General features: G+C 43.0%; 3 protein-coding genes across 11 annotated transcripts in view; 1 reads left to right on the forward strand and 2 right to left on the reverse strand.

The window, feature by feature from the left end:
* Positions 1-16,975, reverse strand: part of LOC116507441 (amine sulfotransferase-like) — an 87,658-nt gene extending 70,683 nt beyond the window's left edge. Inside the window, exon 1 of the mRNA XM_032215566.1 lies at positions 16,920-16,975. The gene's annotated coding sequence lies outside the window, so the exon portion shown is untranslated. The remainder of the gene's footprint in view (positions 1-16,919) is intronic.
* LOC116507450 (sulfotransferase 2B1-like) overlaps positions 1-25,644 on the reverse strand; it is a 52,778-nt gene extending 27,134 nt beyond the window's left edge. Inside the window, exon 1 of the mRNA XM_032215587.1 lies at positions 25,199-25,644. Within this exon, the coding sequence (XP_032071478.1) occupies positions 25,199-25,307 (109 nt within the window). The 5' untranslated portion in view covers positions 25,308-25,644. The remainder of the gene's footprint in view (positions 1-25,198) is intronic.
* On the forward strand, positions 147-19,750 carry LOC116507449 (amine sulfotransferase-like). 9 transcript variants are annotated; one of them, XR_004255204.1, is made up of 7 exons: positions 147-300; positions 503-731; positions 1,247-1,455; positions 2,425-2,551; positions 16,385-16,553; positions 18,797-18,838; positions 19,607-19,750. XR_004255204.1 is itself a non-coding variant. In XM_032215583.1 (5 exons), exons 2-5 carry the CDS (start codon positions 602-604, stop codon positions 16,537-16,539), a joined length of 621 nt encoding a protein of 206 aa, XP_032071474.1. In that variant the 5' UTR covers positions 148-295; positions 506-601; the 3' UTR covers positions 16,540-16,563. The 9 variants fall into 9 exon arrangements, 3 of the variants coding, with proteins under 3 accessions (XP_032071474.1, XP_032071476.1, XP_032071477.1); XR_004255205.1 differs by having other exon boundaries at positions 506-731; XR_004255207.1 differs by having other exon boundaries at positions 594-731.
* Positions 25,645-25,732: the final 88 nt, after the last annotated feature.

A 25,732-nucleotide genomic window follows, 5' to 3' on the forward strand; every position in this document is an offset into this window, starting at 1 on the left:
TATAATGATACATTACAAATTATTGGCATGTAAATCAGAAGTGCTTTTGTATTTTTAAAACATACTGATTTTTACAGCAACACTTTTCCAAATTAGGTTATTACTCAATCATGTTTGATGTCCCCTCTTGCTCATTTTTGAAATACAGAAGTTCTGCTGACACAATGATTGACTAAAGATCAGCCTTCTTAAATATTTGCGCACTCTACTGGAGTATAAGAACATTGATAAACCATTGCAAATAAGGTGGCTTAAGGACATGACATGAGTGACTGTCAGAGTCTATGTAGATAAGGTAAGGTAAGAAAAGATTTGCAATTTGTATATTTTTAACATTGTAATTAAAACTTTGTCTTCTACATAGAATTTTTAGATTCCAATAAGAACAGCAAATTTACTCTTTGCAATGGAAACATTTATCAATGAAAATTGAGTTCATTGAACTAATGAATTAATTAAGGAAACTAATAACACACAAACATATAATTTTCCTTTATGTTAGCAGGATTCATGGTTTTTAAAGAACTGAATTAATACAATATTGACCATAAATGTAGGAAGTATTGATAATTGCTCTATTATTACAACAACAGTTGAAGCAATGGACTTTCTATATAAATACAAAGGACTCTATTTCATAACTGGCATGTCCTCACCTGAAGATTTAGATTCACTGGACAGTTTTGAAATCCGAGATGATGATATATTCGTAATCACATATCCTAAATCTGGTAAGTTCAAAGATGTCTTCCAAGAAAGAGTTAAACTTGCGTCCAATATCGTTATTCAGTTCCTCAGTGTTTTGGTTGCTGTGACGCAGATTTTAACATTTAGCATTTTATAAGAAGCTGGAAATGTAGGGAAAATAAGCTGCTAAACCTCGACATCATCCTTTATATTTTACTCCACATTGCTGGATGGGTGATCTTGGCTAGTCACTCTCCCTCAGCCCAATCTACCTCACAGGGCTGTTGTGAGGAAAATAGGAGGAGGAAGAAGTAATAGGTATGTTTGCCACCTTGAGTTAGTTCTAAAAATAAAAAAGGCAGGATAGAAATAACTGTTTAAATTAATAGCTATTCTTTTCTCATCCATCCATCAATCAGCTTAATCTATCATATTTAGTAGAGTTAATTGTCTTTATGTATCATTTGTTATTCTCCCTGATTGGAAGGTTGGCTTTGCATAAGTTCAACTTTCTCCAAATAATAATGGGCAAATTAATTTAATTATTCTTTATTTGCAGGCACTGTGTGGACTCAGAATATTGTCAGCTTGATTACTTATGAAGGTCACCGAGATGGAACTGAAAATATTACCCTAATTGACCGAGCACCATGGCTGGAGTATAATATATTCCATGTAGATTTACCTAATCGCCCATCACCTCGTGTCATTTGTTCCCATCTGCCCTACTATTTGGTACCCAAAGGATTACGAAAAAGAAGAGCAAAAGTGGGACATGTTTTGTTAACTTGTGAGCTAGCGTGGGGAGCTGTCTGCATTCATTTCGTTTAGCTCTGCATCTGAATGTTTTATTAACAAATAGGCAAGGGTACACAAACAAATATTATATTGTTCCAGTATGTTGGAATAGCAAATTATGAAGTGTGTGTGTGTGTGGGGGGGGGAAATACAAACAAAACAGTGTTAATATCAGAAGGTCATGCCCAGCAGAAACAGCTAACAACCAAACTGAATATCAAACCCCTTAAACTTATTTTTCCCAAGGTGACACACCCAGGTAGATCGTAACACTTGGTGTTGCATGTCAAGTTGCGATCTTAACATATCTGGAGGATGTCAAGTTGAGGGATACTATTTTTATCCTCAAATCCCTTTGCACAATTTCTACTCTCAGTCACTCATGTCCTAGTCAGTGGAAGCTTCACTGGTGCAAAATGCAGATGCAACGGGCATTGGTCTATTCTCTAGAACTGCATTCATTACACCTCTGCTTTGGAAACTGCATTGCTAACCTATCTGCTTCTACATTCAATTCATGGTGATGGTTTTGATGTTTAAATTCCTTCATCAGTTGGGAACATGTTATTTGAAGAATCTCCTCTCCCCAGTTGCAGCTATGCATTGCATCAAGTCCAGCAGGAAAGGCATGTCGGGGTCCCATCAGCTAGGGAGATTTGTCAGGCAGGATCCATGAGGAAAACCTTTTCTTCTCTGTTGTCTGCCATATGGAAAATCATTCCTCCAAGTCAAGGTTGGCCCCAATCCTGGTGGTCTGCTGGAAGGCTCTCAAACATGGTTTTGCTAATGAGCTTAGGGATCCTGTGATAGAACGGAACCTGTTAGATGAATGCGTGAGGGTTACTTGATGAACTTTCTGTACGCTTTGCTTTCAATCTGTCTTTTTTCTCCTTTTTCTCTTGGTTTTTTTGACTAGGTATTATCATCTCCCTCTTACAGATTATTTATGTGCTTAGAAATCCAAAGGATGTCTTGGTTTCTAAATACCATTTTCAAAAATTAAAGACCAAAACAGAAACCCCAAAAGACTTCAGTATACTTTTTGAGAATTTTTTGGCTAGCAAAGGTAAGAAGAATTTTATCATGACAATGTTTTGTCCAGTTTGTTTTGGATAAAAGACTATAAATATATTCCAATATGTTTCCCACCAAGAGCAAACAATCCACTCTCTCTCCTTACATAACGAATAATGATTCTCTATATTCATCCAGTATACACAAATATTTTATAGTAGGAAGTGTGCAGTGATGGGATTCAATTTTTTTAAACTACCAGTACTGTGGGCTTGGCTTGTGGGTGTGGCATGGCTTGATAGGCATGGCAGGTGAAGTATACTGTAAAATCTCCATTCCCTTACCACTCCAGGGGAAGGTTATGGCAAAATCCCCATTCTCTCTCGATCGGCTGGGACTCAGGAGGCAGAGAATAGATTGGGGCGGAGCCAGTTAGAGGTGGTATTTACTGATTCTCCAAACTACCATATTTTTCAGAGTATAAGACACAATTTTTTCCCTCAAAAAATTGGCTGAAAATCTGGGTGCATCTTATACACTGAATACAGCATTTTTTGCCTCCTGAAAACCCGCCCCCTTCACCAAAGTGGCAGTGTAACCAGGAGATTTTTTGTTCAATTCCCCCCCCCCCAGTCCCTAGGAGCACTCTGTAAGCCTCCTAAAGGATAAGAGAAAAGAGATAACAAGAGTTAGTTCTTTCAATAATTGAATAAGTATAAAAAAATTAAACCAGATTGCCCCAAAGTTCCAAATAAGAAAAAGTAAAGAAACGAAACAATATAGCAGCATCTTGACAAAACTTGCCCCATAACAAGTTGGAGTATGCAACCACATTAGTTAGGGAAGCCCCTCAGTTGTGCTCTGATACTTTGATTTTTAGGCCCACCAGGATCACAATGGAGGAAACTCAAGCATGAATAATGTAGAAAGAGCTGAGGTGGCACAGTGGTTACAATGCAGTACTGCAGGTTACTTCTGTAGACTGCCAACTGCCAGCAGTTTGGCAGATTGAATTTGGCCAGGCTGAATGTTGACTCAGCCTTCTATCCTTCCGAGATGGATTAAATGAGGACCGAGATTGTTGGGGGCAATATGCGGACTCTGTGAACCGCTTACAGAGGACTGTAAAAGCACTATGAAGCGGTACATAAGTCTAAGTGCTGTTGTTATTGCTATCCCTGACACAGATAATCAGCTGGATCATTGCATGACCAAGATGAACCTATCAGTGTTTTACAGTCCATGTTTTGTATTTCGTGACTAGACTACGTAAATATTACTGTAGCCTCTTCTTGTGGGGGGGTACTTCCTACATTTATGGTCAATATTGTATTAATTCAGTTCTTTAAAAACCATGAATCCTGCTAACATAAAGGAAAATTATGTCTCTCTCTGTGTGTGTGTTATTAGTTTAGTTTCCTTAATTAATTGGTCAATAGTTTCATGAACTCACTTTTCATTGATAAATGGTTCCATTGCAAAGAGTAAATTTGCTGGAATCTAAAAATTCTATGTAGAAGGGAAAGTTTTAATTACAATGTTAAAAACATATAAATTGCAATTCTTTTCTTACCTTACCTTATCTATATAGACTCTGACAGTCACTCATGTTATGTCCTTAAGCCACCTTATTTACAATGGTTTCTCAATGTACTTATACTTCAGTAGAGTGTTCAAATACTGATCTTTAGTCAATCATTGTGTCAGCAGAACTTCTGTATTCAAAAAATCAGCAAGAGGGGACATCGAAAACGATTGAGTATTAACCTAATTTGGAAATGTAAAACAGGTCAAGGGGAACTTTCTTAGCTGATGTAGATTTCTATCACTCTTGTCTCACTGTACTGTACACACTGTGTATGTAAAACTTAAGATTCAATAGTTTTGGAAGAATTTTCATTCTTTGGAAGAATTTGGCCCACTATTCTTTACAAAATTACTTTACAACATTACATAATTGAAGTTTGTGAGCATTTGTTTATGTACAGTTCACTTGAGGTCCCACTGTAGCATTTCAATCCACTTGAGGTCTGGACTTTGACTGTGCCATTGCAACATTTTTTTTCCTTTTCAGCAATTCTGTGGTATTCGTGCTGATGTGTTACGGTCATTGTCCTGTTGCATGACCCAATGTTGGCCAATCTTTAGCTTTCAGCCCGCTGGCTTAACATGTGACTCTAGAAGACTTTGGTATTTAGTGGAGTTCATGGTCAACTTAGTGACTGCAAGGTGTCCAGGCCCTGTGACTACAAATCAAGCCCAAATCAACCACCATCTACCACCATGCTTGATGGTTAGTATAAGATGTTTGTGCTGATATCCATGTTTTGTTTTGTCAAACGTGGCTCTTTGTATTGTGGCCAAACATCTCCACTTTGCTTTCATTCGTCCAAAGGACGGTGTTCCAGAAGTCTTGTGATTTGTTCAGATGCAACTTTGGAAACCAAACTTGTGCTGCTATGCTGTATTTAGAGAGAAGAGGCCTCTTCATCACTGTAATCATGGAATCAATAGTCTCCCAGTGAGGTTCTAAATGATTTTGAATTCACCCAGTCGGCCAATGCTTAAGAGAAATGAAAGGATCAGATTGTCCAACCAATAGAATGATCATTGAAAGAGGTTGGATTATATCCACACCTGAAATTTTTTTGGGTGAACAGGAGAACACCAACATTGTCACAACTAAGAAAAGCTTATGGCTGCCTCAAATGTAGGCTGCTGATGAGGCAAACACAACATCATGGAGAGACAGCAGAAAGAAAGGCTGTTGAGATTGAGATTTGTTTTATTTATATGCCGCCCTATTCCCAGAGGGACTCAGGGCGGCGATCAACTCAAGGGGGAAAGGGAACACAAAGTACAATACAAGTATTTAAAATAGCCAACAGCCACACAGCTACACAGGTCGAGAGGGGAAGGGAACTCATCAACCCCAGGCCTGCCGACACAGCCAGGTTTTAACGGCTTTTCGGAAGGCCTGGAGAGAGGTGAGGGTCTGAATCTCTGTGGGGAGTTCGTTCCAAAGGGCCAGAGCTGCCACAGAGAAGACCCTCCCCCGGGTAGTAGCCAGATGGCATTGGCTGGTAGACGGGACCCGGAGGAGGCCCACCCTGTGTGATCTAATGGGTCTTTGGGAGGTAATTGGCAGCAGGCGGTCTCTCAAGTACCCAGGTCCAATACCATGAAGGGCTTTAGAAGTGACGACTAGCACCTTGAAGCGTATCCGGAGACTGATCGGTAACCAGTGCAGCTCGCGGAGGATAGGTGTAATGTGGGTGTACCGAGGTGCACCCACAATTGCTCACGCGGCTGCATTCTGGACGAGTTGAAGTCTCCGAATGCTCTTCAAGGGCTGCCCCATGTAGAGCGCATTGCAGTAGTCCAGTCTTGAGGTCACGAGGGCATGAGTGACTGTTGCGAGTGCCTCCCGGTTCAGGTAGGGACACGACTGGTGCACCAGGCGAACCTGGGCAAATGCCCCCTTGGTCACAGCCGACAAATGATGTTCTAAGGTCAGCTGTGGGTCCAGGAGGACTCCCAAGTTGCGAGCCCTGTCTGAGGGGTGTAAAATTTCACCCCCCAATCTGAGTGATGGAATACTAACCAAATTCTTGGGAGGGAAACACAACAGCCACTCGGTCTTGTCTGGATTGAGCACAAGCTTGTTAACCCCCATCCAGACCCTGACAGCCTCCATGCATGGCACATCACGTACACCGCTTCACTGAGTTGGCACGGGGCAGACAGATACAACTGGGTATCGTCCGTGTATTGATGGTATTTTATCCCGTGCCGTCGAATGATCTCACCCAGTGGCATCATGTAGATGTTAAACAGGAGGGGGGATAGGACCGAACCCTGAGGAACCCCATATTTTAGGGGCCTAGGGGTCGACCTCTCCTCCCCCGACCAACACCAACTGCGACCTGTCCGAGAGGTAGGAGGAGAACCACCGAAAAACGGTGCCTCCCACCCCCACCTCTCGTAACCGTCGCAGAAGGATATCATGGTCGATGGTATCGAAGGCCGCTGAAAGGTTGAGAAGCACTAGGATGGAGGGATGACCTCCATCCCTGGCTCTCCAGAGATCATCGGTCAGTGCGACCAAAGTGGTTTCCATGCTGAAAGGAGTCCAGATAATCGGCTTCATCCAAGGACCGTCGAAGTTGAGAGGCTACCACATTCTCAACAACCTTCCCAATAAAGGGGAGGTTGGAGACTGGATGGTAGTTATTCAAACTGGCTGGATCCAGCAATGGCTTCTTCAGGAGGGGTCTCACCACCGCTATCTTCAATGCCGGTGGGAAGAAGCCCTCCCGAAGTGAGGCATTCACCATCGCCTGGACCCAGCTCTGCGTCACCTCCTTGCTGTTTGCGACCAGCCAGTACACACCGCTCCCATGGCCTTGTCCACTTCATCAGGAGCAACAGGTTGAAAGTCAGTCCAGAGATGTCATTCAAGACCTTCCCCCGGTACCCCAGGTCCATCCGAAGCCGAGCAATTTTGTAAGCGAGGAACTGGACATATTCCTTTGCTCTGGCTTGTAAGGGGTTATCCGCAACCCTCACATTTAGGAGGGAGCGGGTCACCCTAAACAAGGCGGCAGGGCATGACTCAGCGGACTCTATCAGAGCGGCAATATAGTTGTTCTTGGCTGTCCGTATTGCCGAGAGGTATGCTCCGATGCAAGCTTTTAATAGTGCTCGGTCTTACTCGGATTTACTGGACCTCCAGCGGCGCTCTAGCCGTCTCTTTTGGTGCTTCATCTCCCGGAGGCCCTCGGTAAACCAAGGGGCCCTCCTGGATCCACTGCCACGGATCGGCCTTAAAGGCGCAATCCAGTGGAGAGCCTCAGATGCTACCGAGTTCCAAGTAGAAACTAAGGTCTCCACTGGACTGCGGGTGAGAGTATCAGGCATAACGCCAAGCGCCGTCTGGAAACCCTGGGGATCCATAAGACGCCTGGGGTGGAACCACCTAATCGTTCCTCCTCCCTACAGCGGGGGATTGGTCTCCGAAAGTCGAGCCTCAGTAGGAAGTGGTCCGACCATGACAGGGGCAAGATGTCACTACCCCTCAGACCAAGATCACAACTCCACTGCTCCGAGAGAAATACGAGGTCGAGTGTGCGACCCGCTGAGTGAGCCGGACCCTGGATTACTTGGGTCAAGCCCATGGCTGTCATGGAAGCCATGAACTCCTGTGCTCCATCAGAGTGTTCGCCGAGCGAAGGCAAATTGAAGTCCCCCAGTATCATAAGTCTGGGGAACTCAACTGCCAGCTCGGCTACTGACTCGAAGAGCAAGGGGAGGGCTGTTGTCACGCTGTTGGGAGGCAGGTATGTTAACAACAAGCCCACTTGACCCGCAAGGTCCATCTTCACCAGCAAGGACTCACACCCGACAAACTCCGGAGCAGGGATCCTACGAGGAACTAAGGACTGTTGGATAACAATGGCCACTCCCCTGCCCCTTTCTCTGGGGTCGCGGTTGATGAATCACCTGAAAACCCTCTGGGCACATTTCAGTGAGGGGGACTCCTCCCTCCGGGCCCAGCCAGGTTTCAGTAATACATGCCAAGTCTGCCCCCTCATCAACAATTAGGTCCTGGACGAGGGGAGCCTTGTGAACCACAGACCTGGCATTTAGCAACAGCAACCTGAGACCAGGGTCCTGACTACTCATGCCATCTGGCCTTGGAGTGGAACTCACAGGGCCGGAAGGAGGGATCCCTCTGACATAGGGAACCCTCCTTCGCCCTGAAGTTCCCGCCATATCTGCCCCTCCCCATTATGACCCCAATATTCTGGCCCACTCCCACATCTGTGGTCCCTCCACCCTCTCCCCCAGCCGCCAAATTCATCGGCAGGCCCTTCGACACACACATCCAAGGGCTGGAACCAGGCCTGGGTCCCCCTGACACTTCTGCCAAAGCACTCAGTGCAGGAGGCCCCAGCTAAACTCCCGGCCCACCAAACATACCCGTACATACAACCAATCAATCCCCACAATACAAGTTAAAAACAGAAAAACAGCAATATCATGATAAAAAGTGGGAACATTCAGTCAGTCAATCATACCACACATTCCCCATACATTTAAAAATTGTAAAAATTTGTAAAAATTACAAATGTATAAAAATTATAAGTCTGTGCAGTCTAGCCAATTGTATAGTCCGAGGAGGCCACAAGGGGAGTAGTATCCAAGCCTCCCACATGAGTGTCCTAAGTCCAAGGATAATAGCGGGGCCATATAATGATAACCCAGCAGTAGTCCAGAGAGAAAGCCAGGAAAGTCTGAGAGGCAAGTAGGTCGCAGGCGATAAATGATGATGGCGAAAGTTGTAGGGCCAGCCACAGGAGACGGCAGCCAGCAACACCCCTGGTTGTTTATGGTTGTTTATATTGCATTACACAACACAAAAACATCTTGCCTGTTTCATTTCTTCATAAAAAAGGAAGATAATATTGAAATCACCATTATAACTTTACCAGCAGCCTTCTACATGGTCTATCCATGAACTACAAAACACTGATAGGAGATAAATGAATTTAGCATAAACATGAGAAAAGTCTTCAAAGTCGCTGAGTTCAGTTGTTATTCTCGGTCATGCAATGATCCAGCTGGCCATCTGTGTCAGGGATAGCAATAACAATAACATTTAAACTTATATACTGCTTCATAGTACTTTTACAGCCCTCTGGAAGAGGTTTACAGAATCAGCATATTGCCCCCAACTATCTGTGTCCTCATTTTACCTACCTCGGAAGGATGGAAGGCTGAGTCAACCTTGAGTCTGGTGAAATTCGATCTGCCAAATTGCAGGCAGCTGTAAGTCTACAGAAGCAGCCTGCAGTCCTGCATTGTAACCACTGCGACACCACAGCTCTTTCTACATTGTTAATGCTTGAGTTTCCTCCATGATGATCCTGGTGAGTTTCCTCCATTATGGGCCTGGTGGGCCTAAAGATCAAAGTATGAGAACACAACTGAGGGGCTGCTCTAACGTCACTGAACACGGAGAGGACAAGGGATGAATGAGAGTGGTAAATAATGTGGCTTCATACTCCAATTTGTTAAGGGGGATTTTTGTCAAAATCCTGCTATATTGTTTAATTCGTTGGCGTTTTCTTATTTGGACTTTGAGGCAATCTAGTTTAATTTTTGTATACTTCTTCAAATATTTAAGGAATGAACTCTGGTTAGCTTAGCTTTCTTCTCTTTCCAACCCTTAAAACGCTTTCCGTGTGATATCATTTGAGTATTTGGTTCTTTAGGTAATATTAATTAAAAAAAAACCATTTGATTCTATCCATCCACTCCAACTCATTCACATCCTAATTTTGAACCGCTAAACAATTTATCTCTATTTTCTCTCCATCTATATATATATAAAAGTGAAATACCACTCATGCATCATCACAAAATCTCCAGAATTGTAAAGCCTACAAACTTGAAATTTGGCACGTATGTTCCTCCTGGCTTCTAGGTGCTCTTCTAAGAAAGGATTTTTTAAAATGACTATCAGATCATTAGTATTTCTTATATTATTATTAACCCGGTCTGCTGCTAAGGAGTTAGACATTCTACTCCCCCTCCTCACCTGAAAAGAATTCTGTTCCATCTGCCATTTGGGCATGGGCGTGGCCAGCACGTGACTCATCTGGCCTGCAGCCTGCAAGTTTAGACGTTCTACTCGCCCTTCCCACATGAAAAACACTCTAATGCTAAGGAGTTAGACTAACCTGGAAGCAGGTTAGTGGGTTGGGGTAGGAATGGGGATTTTGCAGTATCCTTCCCCTGCCACACCCACAAAGTCACACCTGCAAAGCCATGCCATGCCCACTGAGCTACACCCACAGAATTGGAAAGAAGAACACCATTTCAACATTGGTATAACTAAGAAAGGCTTATGGCTTCCTCAAATGTAGGCTGCTGATGAGGCAAGCACAACATCATGGAGAGACAGCAGAAAGAGAGGCTGTTGGGACATATCCATTCCACTTTAGAAAGCGCCTTTCAGATGAAAGTGGCAACCCTGGTTTCAGATGAAGCCTGGCAGATTCCAAAAACCCCAAGTATGAATTATTACTAATCTACCTTTGCAAAGAAAGTTTCCTTTGCTGAAATCTAGAATATCAGGAGCCATGAATTTGTAGTTTCCTCTAGAATCCACCTTCATGTTATCAAATGTAGCTTTATCCACCATATCATCCACCTCCTTTTCAGTTAGTTCTCTTCTTAGGAAGTTGCATATTTTCAGTACAGAACTTCTCAAATCCTGTAATTTGATGTAACTTTATATTAGTTCATCCATAACAATGAAGAAAAGATGGAAAAATTTGTTGATATTTTTGGGGAATTCTCAAGATTACTTCTTCATTATACATATCTTGCATATTAAACTTTAATTATTTTCAATCTCTTCTGAGCCCAATCAGGAAAATATTATGAGGTACTTTGGCTTAGACTTTGGCTTAGATTACAGGCACATTGTGCTAATTGGATTATGCAATGATCCAGCTGACCACCTGTGTCAGGGATAGCAATAACAATAGCACTTGGAGTTATGTACCGCTTCATAGTGCTTTTACAGTATGTAAGCGTTTTACAGAATGAGCCTATTGCCCCCAACAGTCTGGGTTCTCATTTAATCCACCTCGGAAGGATGGAAGGCTGAGTCAACCTTCAGCCTGTGAGATTCGAACTGCCAAATTGCAGGCAGCCAGCAGTCTACAGAAGTAGCTTGCAGTACTGCATTGTAACTACTGCACCACCTCAGCTCTTTCTACATTATTCATGCTTGAGTTTCCTCCATTGTGATCCTGGTGGGCCTAAAAATCAAAGCATGAGAGCACAACTGAGGGGCTGCCCTAACGTCACTCAATGTGGAGAGGACAGAGAAAGAGTAAGAGTTGTAACTAATGTGGTTGCATACTCCAACTTGTTATTTGGGGATTTTTGTCAAGATGCTGCTATATTGTTTCGTTTCTTCCCTTTTCCTATTTAGAACTTTGGGGCAATCTGGTTTAATTTTTTTATACTTCTTCAAATATTCAAAGAACTAACTCTGGTTATCTCCTTTCTATTTCCAACCCTTAAATCGCTTCCCGTGTGATATCATTTGAGTATTTGGTTCTTTAACTAATATTCATTTTTTAAAAACTTTACATTCTATCCAGGGGTGGGTTTCAAAAATTGTTCGAACCACCTCTGTGGGCGTGGCCTCCTTTGTGGGAGTGGCTTGCCACCCATGTGACCGGATGGGAGTGGCTTGCCGCCCATGTGACCGGATGGGAGTGGCTTGCCACCCATGTGACCGGATGGGAGTGGCTTGCCGCCCATGTGACCGGATGGGAGTGGCTTGCCACCCATGTGACCGGATGGGAGTGTCCAAGACGATGTTATTACTAGATATTACTAATTACTAGATATTATTAATATTACTAGATCATTATTAATGCATAGATAACTGTGGGACATTACACACCCACCCACACCCACAAACTATGACAGTGCTAGGAAAACACCAAAAAAATAAAAATCCCCCCCCCCAAAAAAAAAGACTGCCAATGAAACCAGTTTTTTTTTCCTAAGCCTAAGAACAGGAAAGACAAAGTCACTGGAATAAAAACCATCAAGGCAATGTGGAAAATTATAAAGGACAGGCACTCACAGAACCATCAACCACCTCAGAATTACCTAAACAAGTAAGGTGACCAGATTTTCAGATTGATAAAGAGGGACACCATTGACCGGAGGGGGGGGGAGCTAGGCCGCGGCAGTTACTGCCAGCCCGCGACCTCGCTAGGGACGTCTGGTCACCTTAATTATATACATCCTCTCTCTCTCTATCCATCCATCCATCTGTCTAACTGCCTGCCTATCTAGTTATGGTATCCCTCTCCCTCTTTCCCCCTCTCTTTCTCCATCCATCTATCTGCTTGCCTACCTATCTCTCTCTCTTTCTCTCTATCCATCCGTCTATCTGCCTGCCTATCTGTCTATCTAGTTATGGTCTCTCTCTCTCTCTCCCTCTCCCTCCCTCATTATCATCTATCTCAGTGTTTCTCCACCTTTTTATAAAAATATTTTTTTAATTTTTTTTGTTACAGACGACACATGCCCACAACAATAAAAACAAAACAAAACAAAAAGAAAAAAAACCATCATCACATATAGCATGTCGTTTGGTTACAAGTGTTTTAACATTTATCATTCTTATACATTTATTATTTCATTTAATAGGTTATAATATACAGTTTGGGTTGCTTTGTTTACCATCCCTTCCTCCTGCTATAACACCACCTTATTTTCCCTTTCTTTTCTCCCTCCCTTCTCTACTTTCCTCCTTCTTCCTCTCCTTCCCCTTCCTTCTTCCCTTACCTTTCTCCTACTCCTGCTCTTCCTCTTCCCCTTTCTACCCTCTCTCCCCCTCTTTCTCTCCTTTCCATCCTCCTCTCCTTACCTCTTTCTTCTTTCCCCCATCTTCCTTTCATTCTCTCCTCCTTTCTCCCTTTCTCCCAACTCCCTTTCTGGGAGTTGAAGTCCACACACTTTCAAGTCTCCAAGGTGGAGAAAGACTGATCTATCTAATTAATATAATTATTTCTCCCTCTCTTTTTCACTCTCTTTCCAGCGCATACACGCAAATGCATAGGGCAGCCCACCTCACACACAGGTAACTCCGGGCGGCTTACGGGAAGAGGACAGCTCACCCACGCGGGGGGGGGGGGGCAGGATTTCGCCAAGAAAAGTTAACTTTCCTGCGAAAGGGGCCGGCAGCCTCTCAGCTCTTCCCGGCCGGGAAGACCTCCCCCCACTTCCACTCCTGCGACCCTCCTCCCGCCTCCTCGGAGCTTCAAGCAAGCTAACTGGGAAGGCCGGGGAAGAAGAAGAAACGGCAGCGCGAGGTCAGCGGTCCTTGGGGGCGCGGCGGAAGCCCTGCCAAAGCGCTCCTTTCCCGGCTCGGCTACCATTGCTGCTGCTGCGGGCGGAAGGAGAGGAGGAGGAGGAAGAAAATAAAGCGGCGGGATGGTCCCTGCAGCCGCCGACGCGGGAAAGGTGCGCTTTGACAGCCCTGCCAAAGCGCTCCTTTCCCGGCTCGGCTGCCATTGCTGCTGCTGCGGGCGGAAGGAGAGGAGGAGGAGGAAGAAAATAAAGCGGCGGGATGGTCCCTGCAGCCGCCGAGGCGGGAAAGGTGCGCTTTGACAGCCCTGCCAAAGCGCTCCTTTCCCGGCTCGGCTACCATTGCTGCTGCTGCGGGCGGAAGGAGAGGAGGAGGAGGAAGAAAATAAAGCGGCGGGATGGTCCCTGCAGCCGCCGACGCGGGAAAGGTGCGCTTTGACAGCCCTGCCAAAGCGCTCCTTTCCCGGCTCGGCTGCCATTGCTGCTGCTGCGGGCGGAAGGAGAGGAGGAGGAGGAAGAAAATAAAGCGGCGGGATGGTCCCTGCAGCCGCCGACGCGGGAAAGGTGCGCTTTGACAGCCCTGCCAAAGCGCTCCTTTCCCGGCTCGGCTGCCATTGCTGCTGCTGCGGGCGGAAGGAGAGGAGGAGGAGGAAGAAAATAAAGCGGCGGGATGGTCCCTGCAGCCGCCGACGCGGGAAAGGTGCGCTTTGACAGCCCTGCCAAAGCGCTCCTTTCCCGGCTCGGCTGCCATTGCTGCTGCTGCGGGCGGAAGGGGAGGAGGAGGAGGAGGAGGAAGGTAAAGCGGTGGGGTGGTCCCTGCAGCCGCCGAGGCGGGAAAGGTGCGCTTTGACAGGGCTTCCTCTCCGGAGAGGCGTTTTTTAAAAAGAAAAACCCTGCAGGCACCCAGTGACAGGGGCTAGGAGCTAGGAACCCGGAAGTTAATTACTTCCGGGTTCACTGACGAACCGGATCGCAAGAACCGGTGCGAACCGGTAGGAACCCACCCCTGATTCTATCCATCCATTCCAACACATTAACATCCCCATTTTGAACTGCTAAAGAATTTCTCTCCATTTTCTCCTCCATATTAAATATATCTTAGTATTTCTCATCTCTCTCCCTAATAAGCTGCCTTCTCTTGCCTCTCCCTCTCACTTTTACATCAAAGTTGTCCTAGGAGCCATCCATTTTTCTGCACCCACTCTTCCTACTGAAAAATATTTGTGTAGAGTTTACACAAATTACTGAATTATAGAGAATCATTATTTATTTCTTATATAAGGAGAGAGAGTGGATTGTTTGCTCTTGGTGGGAAGAGGATTGAAATATATTCATAGTTGTTTACCTAAAACAAAAATGGACAAAATATCGATATGATCAAATTCTTCTTACCTTTGCCAGCCAAAAACTTCTCAAAGAATATATCAAAGTCTTTTGGGGTTTCTATTTTGACTGATAGTTTGTGAAAATAATAGTTAGAAGCTAAGACATCCTTTGGATTTCTAAACACATAAATAATCTGTAAGAGAGAGATGATAATACCTAGTCAAAAAAACCAAGACAAAAAGAAGAATAAAAGACAGATTAAAAGGAAAGCATACAGAGAGTTCATCAAGTAACTCTCATACATTCATCTAAAAGGTTCCATTCTATCACCGGATCTCAAAGCTCATTAGCAAAACCATATTTGAGAGCCTTTCAGCAGACCACCAGGATTGGGGCCAACCTTGACTTGGGGAAAAGATTTTCCATATAGCAGACACCACAGAAGAAAAGTCTTTCCTCTTGGGTCCTGCCTGACAAATCTAAAGAGCAAACTAGTAGCCAATGCAGTTTCCAAAGCAGAGGTGTAATGAATGCAATTCTAGAGAAACACCAATCCACGTGGCATCTGCATTTTGCACCAGTAAAGCTTCCGGTGACTAGGGCATGATTGACTGAGAGTAGAAATTGTGCAAAGGGATTTGAGGGATAAAAATAGCGTCCCTCAACTTGACATCCTCCAGATATGTTAAGATAGCAACTGGACATGCAACACCAAGTGTTACTATCTACCTGGGTGTGCCACCTTGGGAAAAATAAGTTTAAGGGGTTTGATATTCAGTTTGGTTGTTAGCTGTTTCTGCTGGCCATGACCTTCTGTTTTGTTTGTATTTCCCCCCCTCCTCATACTTCAGAATTTGCTATTCCAACATATTGGAACAATCTAATATTTGTTTGTGCACCCTTGCCTATTTGTTAATAAAACATTCAGATGCAGAGCTAAACGAAAAGAATGCAGGCAGCTCCCCACGCTAGCTCACAAGTTAACAAAATATGCCCTACTTTTGCTCTTCTTTTTCGTAATCCTTTGGGTACCAAATAGTAGGGCAGATGGGAACAAATGACACGAGGTGATGGGCGACTAGATAAATCTACATGGAATATATTATACTCCAGCCATGGTGCTCGGTCAATTAGGGTAATATTTTCAGTTCCATATCGGTGACCTTCATAAACAATCAAGCTGACAATATTCTGAGTCCACACAGTTCCTGCAAATAAAAAATAATTAAATTAGTTTGCCCATTATTATTTGGAGAAAGTTGAACTTATGCAAAGCGAACCTTCCTAATCAGGGAGAAGAGCAAATGTTTCAGAGATGCATAAAGACAATCAACTCTACTAAAATTGATAGATTAAGCAGATGAATGGATGAGAAAAGAATAGATATTTATTTACACATTTATTTCTATCCTGCCTTTTTTAGTTTTAAAACTAACTCAAGGTGGCAAACATACCTATTACTTCTTCCTCCTCCTATTTTCCTCACAACAGCCCTGTGAGGTAGATTGGGCTGAGGGAGAGTGACTAGCCAAGGTTACCAATGTAGCCAATGTACAGTAAAATATAAACAATGAAAGTAGAGGTTTAGCACCTTATTTTCCCTACTTTTCCAGCTTCTTGTAAAATGCTAAATGTTAAAATCTGGTTATAGAGCAACAGCGTCACAGCAACCAAAACATTGAGGAACTGAATAACAATATTGGACACAAGATTAACTCTTTCTTGGAAGACATCTTTGACCTTACCAGATCTAGGATATGTGATTATGAATATATCATCATCTCGGATTTCAAAATTGTCCAGTGAATCTAAATTTTCAGGTGAGGACAAGCCACTTATGAAATAGAGTCCTTTGTATTTATACAGGAACTCATTCTCTGGCTCCATTGCTTCAACTGTTGATGTAATAATAGAGCAATTATCAATACTTCCTACATTTATGGTCAATATTGTATTAATTCAGTTTTTTAAAAATCATGCTAACATAAAGGAAAATTATATGTCTGTGTGTTATTAGATTAGTTTCCTTAATTAATTCATTAGTTCAATGAACTCAATTTTCATTGATAAATGTTTCCATTGCAAAGAGTAAATTTGCTGTTCTTATTGGAATCTAAAAATTCTATGTAGAAGAGAAAGTTTTAATTACAATGTTAAAAACATACAAATTTCGATTCTTTTCCTACCTTATCTATATAGACTCTGACAGTCACTCATGTCATGTCCTTAAGCCACCTTATTTGTAATGGTTTGTCAATGTTCTTATACTCCAGTAGAGTATTCAAATATTTAAGAAGGCTGATCTTTAGTCAATCATTGTGTCAGCAGAACTTCTGTATTTCAAAAATGAGCAAGAGGGGACATCAAACATGATTGAGTAATAACCTAATTTGGAAAAGTGTTGCTGTAAAAATCAGTATGTTTTAAAAATACAAAAGCACTTCTGATTTACATGCCAATTATTTGTAATGTATCATTATATGAAGAATTATGGATTTACCAATAGGAGATGCAGCCACAACGATGTTATTGCGTTGTTATTTTCATACCTGAATCCCAATTTCCATATTTAAATTTACATAAGAGTTGTTATATTATTGTCCCCCTCCAAAGGGAAGAGTACCTCATTATGGGGAGAACCCCTGCATGAAATATGTTTCAGGCTATGTAAGGAATTATTTTATTGCCTTCCCCAAAAAAAACTTTACAAACTTGATTTTCCCATTAAGAGTTGGGCTAAGATGATATATCAAGCAATATATATCTTCAGGAAAGCAGAAAATATAATAAATGGGTCTAGTTGTTGTGAATATGTTTTATAGGATTTGGGTTTTTTTTGTCATCTTTTTTTATTTGCTATGTTGTTTTTGTGGGTCTTTATTTCTTTATAATACCCAGAGTCAGGAACAGAGATGGTATTCAGCTGGTTCTCACAGGTTCATTTGATCCGGTACTGGACATATGGCCAGAATCAGTAGCGATTGCTGGCGAACCATGCCGCTGAAATGGTCACCTTGTCGCCACTTGCTCGCCCTGCCCACCCGCTTGCCTCTTGCTAGCCCCGCCCACCCACCCAAGGCTCACTTGCCACCCCCAACTGCCCGACGCTTGCCTCACCCACCCAAGCCCTATATATATTGCCTTTGCTTCGCCACGAAGCCCAGCTATGCACATTGCCATAGGCTGGGTCAGAGTATACGCCATTCCCCGAGTCCATCCTTGCCTCAGAGTGGCCACCCGTTCGCTGGCTGCTCTCCCTCCGCCTCGCTCACCTACCTTAAATTCTGGTCACCATGGTGGTGGTGGGAGCATGGCAAGGCTTGGCCACCTTTTGTGGGAAGCCTCCAGCTGCTAGTAATTTTTGGCTACTTTCGAAGAAGCTCTGCCATGATGCTGTCCTTCTGGCACACCAGGCCATTCTCCTGGCCAGGTCAGGTGGCTGGCCACAAGCGGCACCAGCAGGCAATGGGGTACACATGAACAGGATGACGGCAACAATCACTGGACAAGTCTGGGGACCCTTGGCACTGTCATCGGCCTGTTTGCACTGGTCATGTATATGCACCCTATTTGCCTGCCATTGCCGTTCCTGGCCAGCCGCTGAACCCAGCCAGGAGAACAGTCTGTTGCACCGTATGGAGGGCATCACAGCAGAGATGCTCAGAAGGCAGACGCCAGCCTCAGTTTTTAAGGTACTTCGATGGCGGGGGGAGGTGGGAACTAAAAAGGGACAGGCAGTCACAGGAGCTGCCTTTTGAGCAGCTTTGCTGTGAAGGGAGGCAGAAATGTTCTGCTTCTCTCTGCTGCAGCATTCAACATGGCTGATTCTCTCCTCCTTCTTGGGCTCATATACACAGAGCAAACATGAGGAGGCGAGAAGCAGCCAAGTGGAATGCTAGAAGGCTTCTCCTGCCTCCTCCTGTAGAGGGCGCTTTTTAGAGGCTTTTTTAAACAGTTAAGCACTAAGCAGAGTTATCCACGGTGACTCTGGCAGCAACTAGCTCAGCCTGACCTTACCTTTTCCCTTTTTCCTTTTACATTTTTTTTCTTTTCATGATGACAGGCAAGAGCAGAGTTGAAATCCTCTCTGAAACAGCTGGAAAAGGTACGTGTGGGTCGGAGGGAGGGCGGGAATTCAAACTTCATCCTCAAGTGTAGATCCCTCCCCAAGTGTAGTTTAATTGCAGGCAGAGCCATGTTGCCTTTTCAAACACACACACACACACACACACACCTGGATAAAACTACATAAGCCCAGAGGGAGGAAGGATGGGGAGGGAGAAGAAAAAGAATGAAGGAAACTTTTTCGCGAAGGAGAAAAACAAATGGTGTCGCTTTAAATCGGAACTGAGAATGCCTGGCTGTGGAATTCTGGGAGTTGAAGTCCACAAGTCTAAAAAAATTTGAAACCTACCATTGGGTCAGTGCCTCACCAGCCATAAACCTCACCACACGTCACTGATTAAATTGCATTTTTGGTGAGAAATTATGTTCTACAGTGGTATTCAGTTTACTATAATGATTTTTGCAAACTGCTCTGCTTATACTGATAAAAGTTATTTTTTTTGAACATTAAAGCATACAGTTAATCAAATATTTCCAATCCTACAACTGAAAACACGTTACAAAGGCATTTTCAAAGCAGTTAATGGATGTTTTGCCATTCCTTCTCTTCTCCTTTAATTAAATCTTTCTGCTTTATTTATTTTTCCTTGGGCCTTATTGCAATATTTCAAAATTCTCACAGATCCTTCACAAAGAACCAGTCCTAATTCAACTGGAATACAAAACAATCTTTCTGGTCTGGAATTCCCTGACTCACACACCCTCAGCTCCTCAACACTTTTCAGTGTTTTCATTTCCTTTCTGTTAGGTACAGAAATCTGCTTCTCTTTCATTGTTCATTTTCAAATTAACCCTCCCCTGATGCCTACACCTAAATTTCATTCAGGTAAGCCCAAAAGACAACACTTCTTTCCTAAATTGTCAAAATGGAAAGTGCTCCAAAGGGAATTACTCAGGATGGTGATATTAGCAACTCATAAACATAATTATGAATCATGGGGACTTAACAAACGAATTTGAGACCAACAGTGATGCAAGCAAAAATCAGTCTTGTTAGGAAAGGCTGTCTAATAAAAACATATCCAGGTCTTCTCTTATTATAAAATCAACCTGGACAGCAGCAGAACTTCCTCCCCTCCCTCTTTTGGGGAGATTTACAAACAACTTCCAGCCAGGTTCGCCCTGCAGCCTCACCCACCCCTGCCAGCAGTTCTTGCCTGGGCAAAGTTTGGCTTTACCTTCCTCCCATGGCTGGTGTCAGAGGGGAAGACCAGCCCCTTCAGCTCCAGCAATGCCCTGCGTGCCAAGCCCCAATCCGGAGCTCTCCATAATTGGGGAAGGTGGCAGTGCTGGGGAGCACAGTCCATTTTTTTTAATTGATGAGAGGAGCTGTAGAGTTGGCAGCAGGGAGTTTTAGCATGCTGCTTGGGCGTGCTGTGGCTGACGGCGGCTGTGAGAAACCCCAGAACTCCTGTGGGGTTTTAACTTGCGGCTTGGGCGTGGGGGTTGCGGTGGTGGCAGCAGTGGCGGTGGTGGATCCACGAAGCCCACTTCAGCCTCGGTTCATCTGAAGAAGCCCCCTCCCAGCTTCCTTCTCTTGTGAAGCAGTTTGCAAAGTCCCCATTTTGAAAGCCGCTTCTCAAAGAGAAGAAAGCAGGGGGGACTTCTTCAGAGGAGACCAAGCCAGAGCAGCGTTGAAGCCCGTTCCAGTCTCGGACGCATCCTGATCGGACCGGTATGGGAGGGTTTCTAGGCTGCGGGTGCTCCCGTATGCAAAGGTGTGGCTGATTTCCGTTACCTTTCTGCCCATACCGGTGCATACCGGGAGCAATCCACATCTGGTGCCAAGTATTTGTAATGTATACCAAAAAAATTACAAAAAAACCTTTAAAAACTTGATTTTCCCTTTAGGAGTTGGGCTAAGATGATATATCAAGCAATATATATTTTCAGGGAAGCGGCAAATACAATAAATAAGTCTAGCTGTTGCTAATATGTTGATATTGGATTTGTTGTCATATTTTTTCTTAGTGGTTGCCTGCCTTGCCCGCCTGTTTGCTGCTCACTTGCCCAACCCTGCCTGCCTGTTGGCCACTAAATCACTACTAGCTTTCCCCTGGTCATGTCTGATGGCCTGGCACAAGTGGCACCTGTATGCAATGTGTTGCCTGTGACCATCGCCACCATCGCTGCTCTGTTTGCACTGGCCATGTGCCCCATTGCTTGCTTATGCTGCTTGCAGCTGCCCACTGGACCAGGTCTGTTATGCCAGAGGGACAGTGTCCCAGAAGAGTTGCTCGGAAGGCAGCCACCAGCTTCCATCTTTAAGGTACTTCAATGCAGGGGAAAGGGGGGACCATAAAGGGACAGGAGCCACAGGAACTGTCTTCCAAGCACCTCGACTGAAAACTTTGGCTTCTCTCTGCCGCAACATTCAACATGGCTGCTTTTCTTCTTCTTGGGCTCAGGCACACAGAGGAAACATGAGAAGGAGGCGAGAAGTAGCCAGGTTGAACACTAGAAGACTTGGCCAAACTTTTCTGTGGGTTCTGTGGGTGTGGTTTGGGTGGGTGTGGCTTGGTGGAAAGGTGTTTCCCCACCTTGCTGTCAGGGACGTTGAGTTTGCCATGCCCACTCAGTCACATGAACCCCCTCACCAAGCCACGACACCGAACCGGTAGGGAAAAAATTTGAAACCACCACTGGTCAGGTAGCTATGGAAATCTAACTCAATGAACAAATGCTGTACAATTTTTAAAAATAACGAAGAATTTAATGTTGCTCTGTCCTATAGTCCGAATTCAAATGATCATTGAAACAGGTTGGATTATATCCACACCCAAAAATATCTTAACAGTTTTTGTATTCAATTAAACTAGAGGCTATTTATGTCGTCCTGTCACCGAAATGGTCATTTTTACACATTTTTCTGTGACTAAGTTTGTGTATGAATGTATATACAGTCATGTAAACAGGACGTATACCTTGCTTCTGTTCCATGGTTTTATGTATGAAAACATAGTAAAAATCTGCTCCTTAGCAGTTCTTAAAAATAAGTAAATACAACCTGAGATGAACAATATGACATTACACCATGTGATGGTTTATTTTATAAAAAGAAACCAAAATGGAGAAGCTGTGTGTAAAACTTAAGATTCGATAGTTTTGGAAGAATTTTCATTCGATTTTGGAAGAATTTGGTCCACTATTTTTACAACATTACTTTACACCATTACATAATTGAAGTTTGTGAGCATTTGTTTATGTACAGTTCATTTGAGGTTTCACTGTAGCATTTCAATCAGGTTGAGGTCTGGACTTTGACTGGGCCATTGCAACATTCTTTTCCTTTTCAGCAATTCTGTGGTATTCTTGCTGGTGTGCTTATGGTCATTGTCCTGTTGCATGACCCAATCTTGGCCAATCTATAGCTGTCAGACCGCTGGCTTCACATGTGACTCTAGAAGACTTTGATGTTTAGCAGAGTTGATGGTCAACTCAGTGACTGCAAGGTGTCTGGGCCCTGTGACTACAAATGAAGCCCAAATCATCCCCGCTTCACCACCATGCTTGATGGTTAGTATAAGATGTTTGTGCTGATATCCATGTTTGTTTTTTGTCAAACGTGCCACTTTGTATTGTGGCCTAACGTCTCCACTTTGGTCTCATTCGTCCAAAGGACAGTGTTCCAGAAGTCTTGTGATTTGTTCAACTTTGGAAACCAAAGCTGTGCTGCAATGTTGTTTTTAGAGAAAAGAGGCCTCTTCATCACTGTAATCATGGAATCAATGGTCTCTCAGTGAGTTTCTAAATGATCTTGAGTTCACCCAGTTGGCCAATGCTTAAGAGAAATGAAAGGATCAGATTGTGCAACCAATAGAATGATCATTGAAAGAGGTTGGATTATATCCACACCTGAAATTTGTTTGGGTCAACAGGAGAACACCAACATTGTCACAACTAAGAAAAGCTTATGGCTGCCTTAAATGTAGGCTGCTGATGAGGCAAACAAACATCATGGAGAGACAGCAGAAAGAGAGGCTGTTGGGACATAGCCATACCACTTTAGAAAGCACCTTTCCTTGTATCATTCATCTACACAGATCAAAATGGATTCCTCCCCAGAAGACAAATTAAAAACAATATAAAAATTATGCTGAACATTGTTGAATATTACGAAGTGCATAATGAAAAACACGTTGCATTATTTTTTCTCGATGCCCAAAAGGCATTTGATAATATTAACTTGGAATTTTTGCATCAACAATTGGAACACATGGAATTTGGGGATAAATTTATAAACACGATTAGAGCAATATACACAAATCAAAAAGCCAAAGTAGTCTTTAATGGTGAATTAACGCAAAGTATAGCAATCTAGAAAGGTACAAGACAAGGTTATTCCCTATCCCTGCTGCTGTTTATATTAACCTTATAGGTTTTAGCCAGGAATGTACATAAAGAGGAAAAGATAAAGGGACTCGAAATCAAAAAGGAACAATTAAAGTTACAGGCTTTTGTGGAAGATCTAGTGTTTGTGTTAGAGGATCCTATAAAGTCTGGTATGAAACTTATTGAGGAATTGACAGAGTATGGGAAAATAGCGGATTTAAAGATAAATATGACTAAGAATAAAATGTTGGTTAAAAATATGACATCAAAAGCGAAAGAAGAGTTAACGAAGAAATTGGGTATCCAAACTGTCAAAGAAGTCAAATATCTTGGTATACATTTATCTGCGAGGTGTGTGACTATCAAAAAAGATAACTATACTAATTTGATCAATAAAACTAAGAAAGACTTAGAAAGATGGAAAAACTTACAACTGTCCCTGATGGGTAGGATCGCTGTCATAAAAATGAATGTATTACCAACATTTCTTTTCCTATTTCAGAATATTCCCATTAAATTAGAAAAAGGTTTTTTTAAGGATTTGAATCAACTGGTTTTGAAATTTATTTGGCAGGGAAGAAAACCAAGAATAAAACTCAAGGCTATGCAAGACACTAAGGAAAAAGGAGGATTTGGCATACCAAATTGGGAACTTTATTATACTGCGGCCACTCTAACATGGCTAAGAGAATGGATAATGTTGAGAAATAAAAGATTACTCAAATTGGAAGGTCATGACCTCCAAGTAAGATGGCATGCCTTCCTTTGGTATGAAAAAGGACCTGCACATAAATATTTCAGTAGACATTATATCAGACAGTCCCAGTTATTAATATGGAACACTACACCAAAATACCCATTTGGCTATCTACGATGGAAGCATACATACACCCAAATTTAATTAATATGAAAAATATAGTTACATATAAAGAGTTATTGAACAGAGAGGGGGAGATCAAAACTAGATTAGAATTGACATCACAAGTGGTACAAGTAGAATGGTGGTCTTATTTACAGATACAGTCAAGGTTTGCACAGAATAGGAAGAAGGAAGGTATTGCCAAAGATTACACAACATTAGATAAACTTTTGATACAGACAGAAAACAGGCTGATCAAAGTGTTGTATAGATTTTTGTTGGAATACAAGCTGGAGGAAGAACATGTCAAAGAAACTATGGTCGCCTGGGTGAAAATTTTTGGTTATAATGTGGAATTGGCTAAGTGAGAAAAACTTTGGATACTGAATCAGAAACTAACAATGGCTATGGCGTATAAAGAAAATCTTTATAAGATGTTCTACAGATCGCATCTCCCCCCAGCACGGCTCTCCAAAATGTTTAAAAATCTGGACCCAAATTGTTGAAAGTGTAAAAAAAACACAAGACACTTTTTATCATATGTGGTGGACATGAAATGAGGCAAAAAAATATTGGAAAATGATTCAATCATGGTGAGAACAAATGGTGGGAGACCAAATCTTGTTTAAACCCGATTTTTTTCTCCTAGGTATAATACCGGAGGGGTTTAAGAAAGATACACTTTATTTAATTATACATGTACTAACTATGGCACACATAACTTATGCACAATATTGGAAAAAAGAAAATACACCATCAGAGCTAGACATAATCAGAAAAGTGTTGGCATGTGCGGAAGCAGATAGGCTCACTTTTGAACTTAAAAATAAAGGGGAATCAGAATATTTTGAAGTCTGAAACAGATTTTATGACTGGTATAAGACAAGGTGCCAAGACTGGAACAAACTGTATATATTGTGATTGGACAGAAGGATAGACAATGTATTAAGTAGGCTAATTGTTAATGGTTGAGACTAGCTGTATATAATGTGAATGTATGGTCATGGTACTGCATTGTTTTAAATGTAAAAATAATAAAAATATATTGAAAAAAAAGAAAGCACCTTTCAGATGAATGTAGCAGCCCTGGTTTCAGATGAAGGGTGGCACATTCCAAAAAACCCAAGGTATGAATTATTGCTGATCTACCTTTGCGAAGAAAGTCTCCTTTGCTGAAATCTAGAATCCCAGGAGGCAATAACGTGCAGTTTGCTCTAGAATCCACCTTCATGTTATCAAATGTAGCTTTATCCACCATATCATCCACCTCCTTTCAAGTTAGTTCTCTTCCTAGGAAGTTGCATAAAGGGACAGGAGCCACAGGAGCTGCCTTCCAAGCACCTCCACTGCAAAGGGAGGCAGAAAACTTTGGCTTCTCTCTGCCGCAGCATGCAACATGACTGCTTTTCTCCTTCTTGGGCTCAGGCACACAGAGCAAACATGAGAAGGAGGCGAGAAGCAGCCAGGTTGAACACTAGAAGACTTGGCCAAACTTTTCTGTGGGTTCTGTGGGTGTGGTTTGGGTGGGTGTGGCTTGGTGGAATGGTGTCGCCCCAACTTGCCATACTCCCACTCAGTCACATGAAGCCCTCCACCAAGCTCCACCAAGCCACACCCACTGAACCGGTAGAGAAAAAATTGAAACCCAAAACTGCTCAGGTAGCTATGGAAATCTAAATCAAT

Source organism: Thamnophis elegans, chromosome 4 (assembly GCF_009769535.1).
Source record: "Thamnophis elegans isolate rThaEle1 chromosome 4, rThaEle1.pri, whole genome shotgun sequence".
Lineage (NCBI taxonomy): Eukaryota > Metazoa > Chordata > Lepidosauria > Squamata > Colubridae > Thamnophis > Thamnophis elegans.

Coding starts and splice junctions, on each gene's coding strand:
- LOC116507449 (XM_032215583.1), top strand. CDS start 602: ATGGACTTTCTATATAAATACAAAGGACTCTATTTCATAACTGGCATG. Junction 1,456..2,424: donor TACGAAAAAGAAGAGCAAAA/GTGGGACATGTT, acceptor TCCCTCTTACAG/ATTATTTATGTGCTTAGAAA. Junction 2,552..16,384: donor GAATTTTTTGGCTAGCAAAG/GTAAGAAGAATT, acceptor ATCTGGTTATAG/AGCAACAGCGTCACAGCAAC.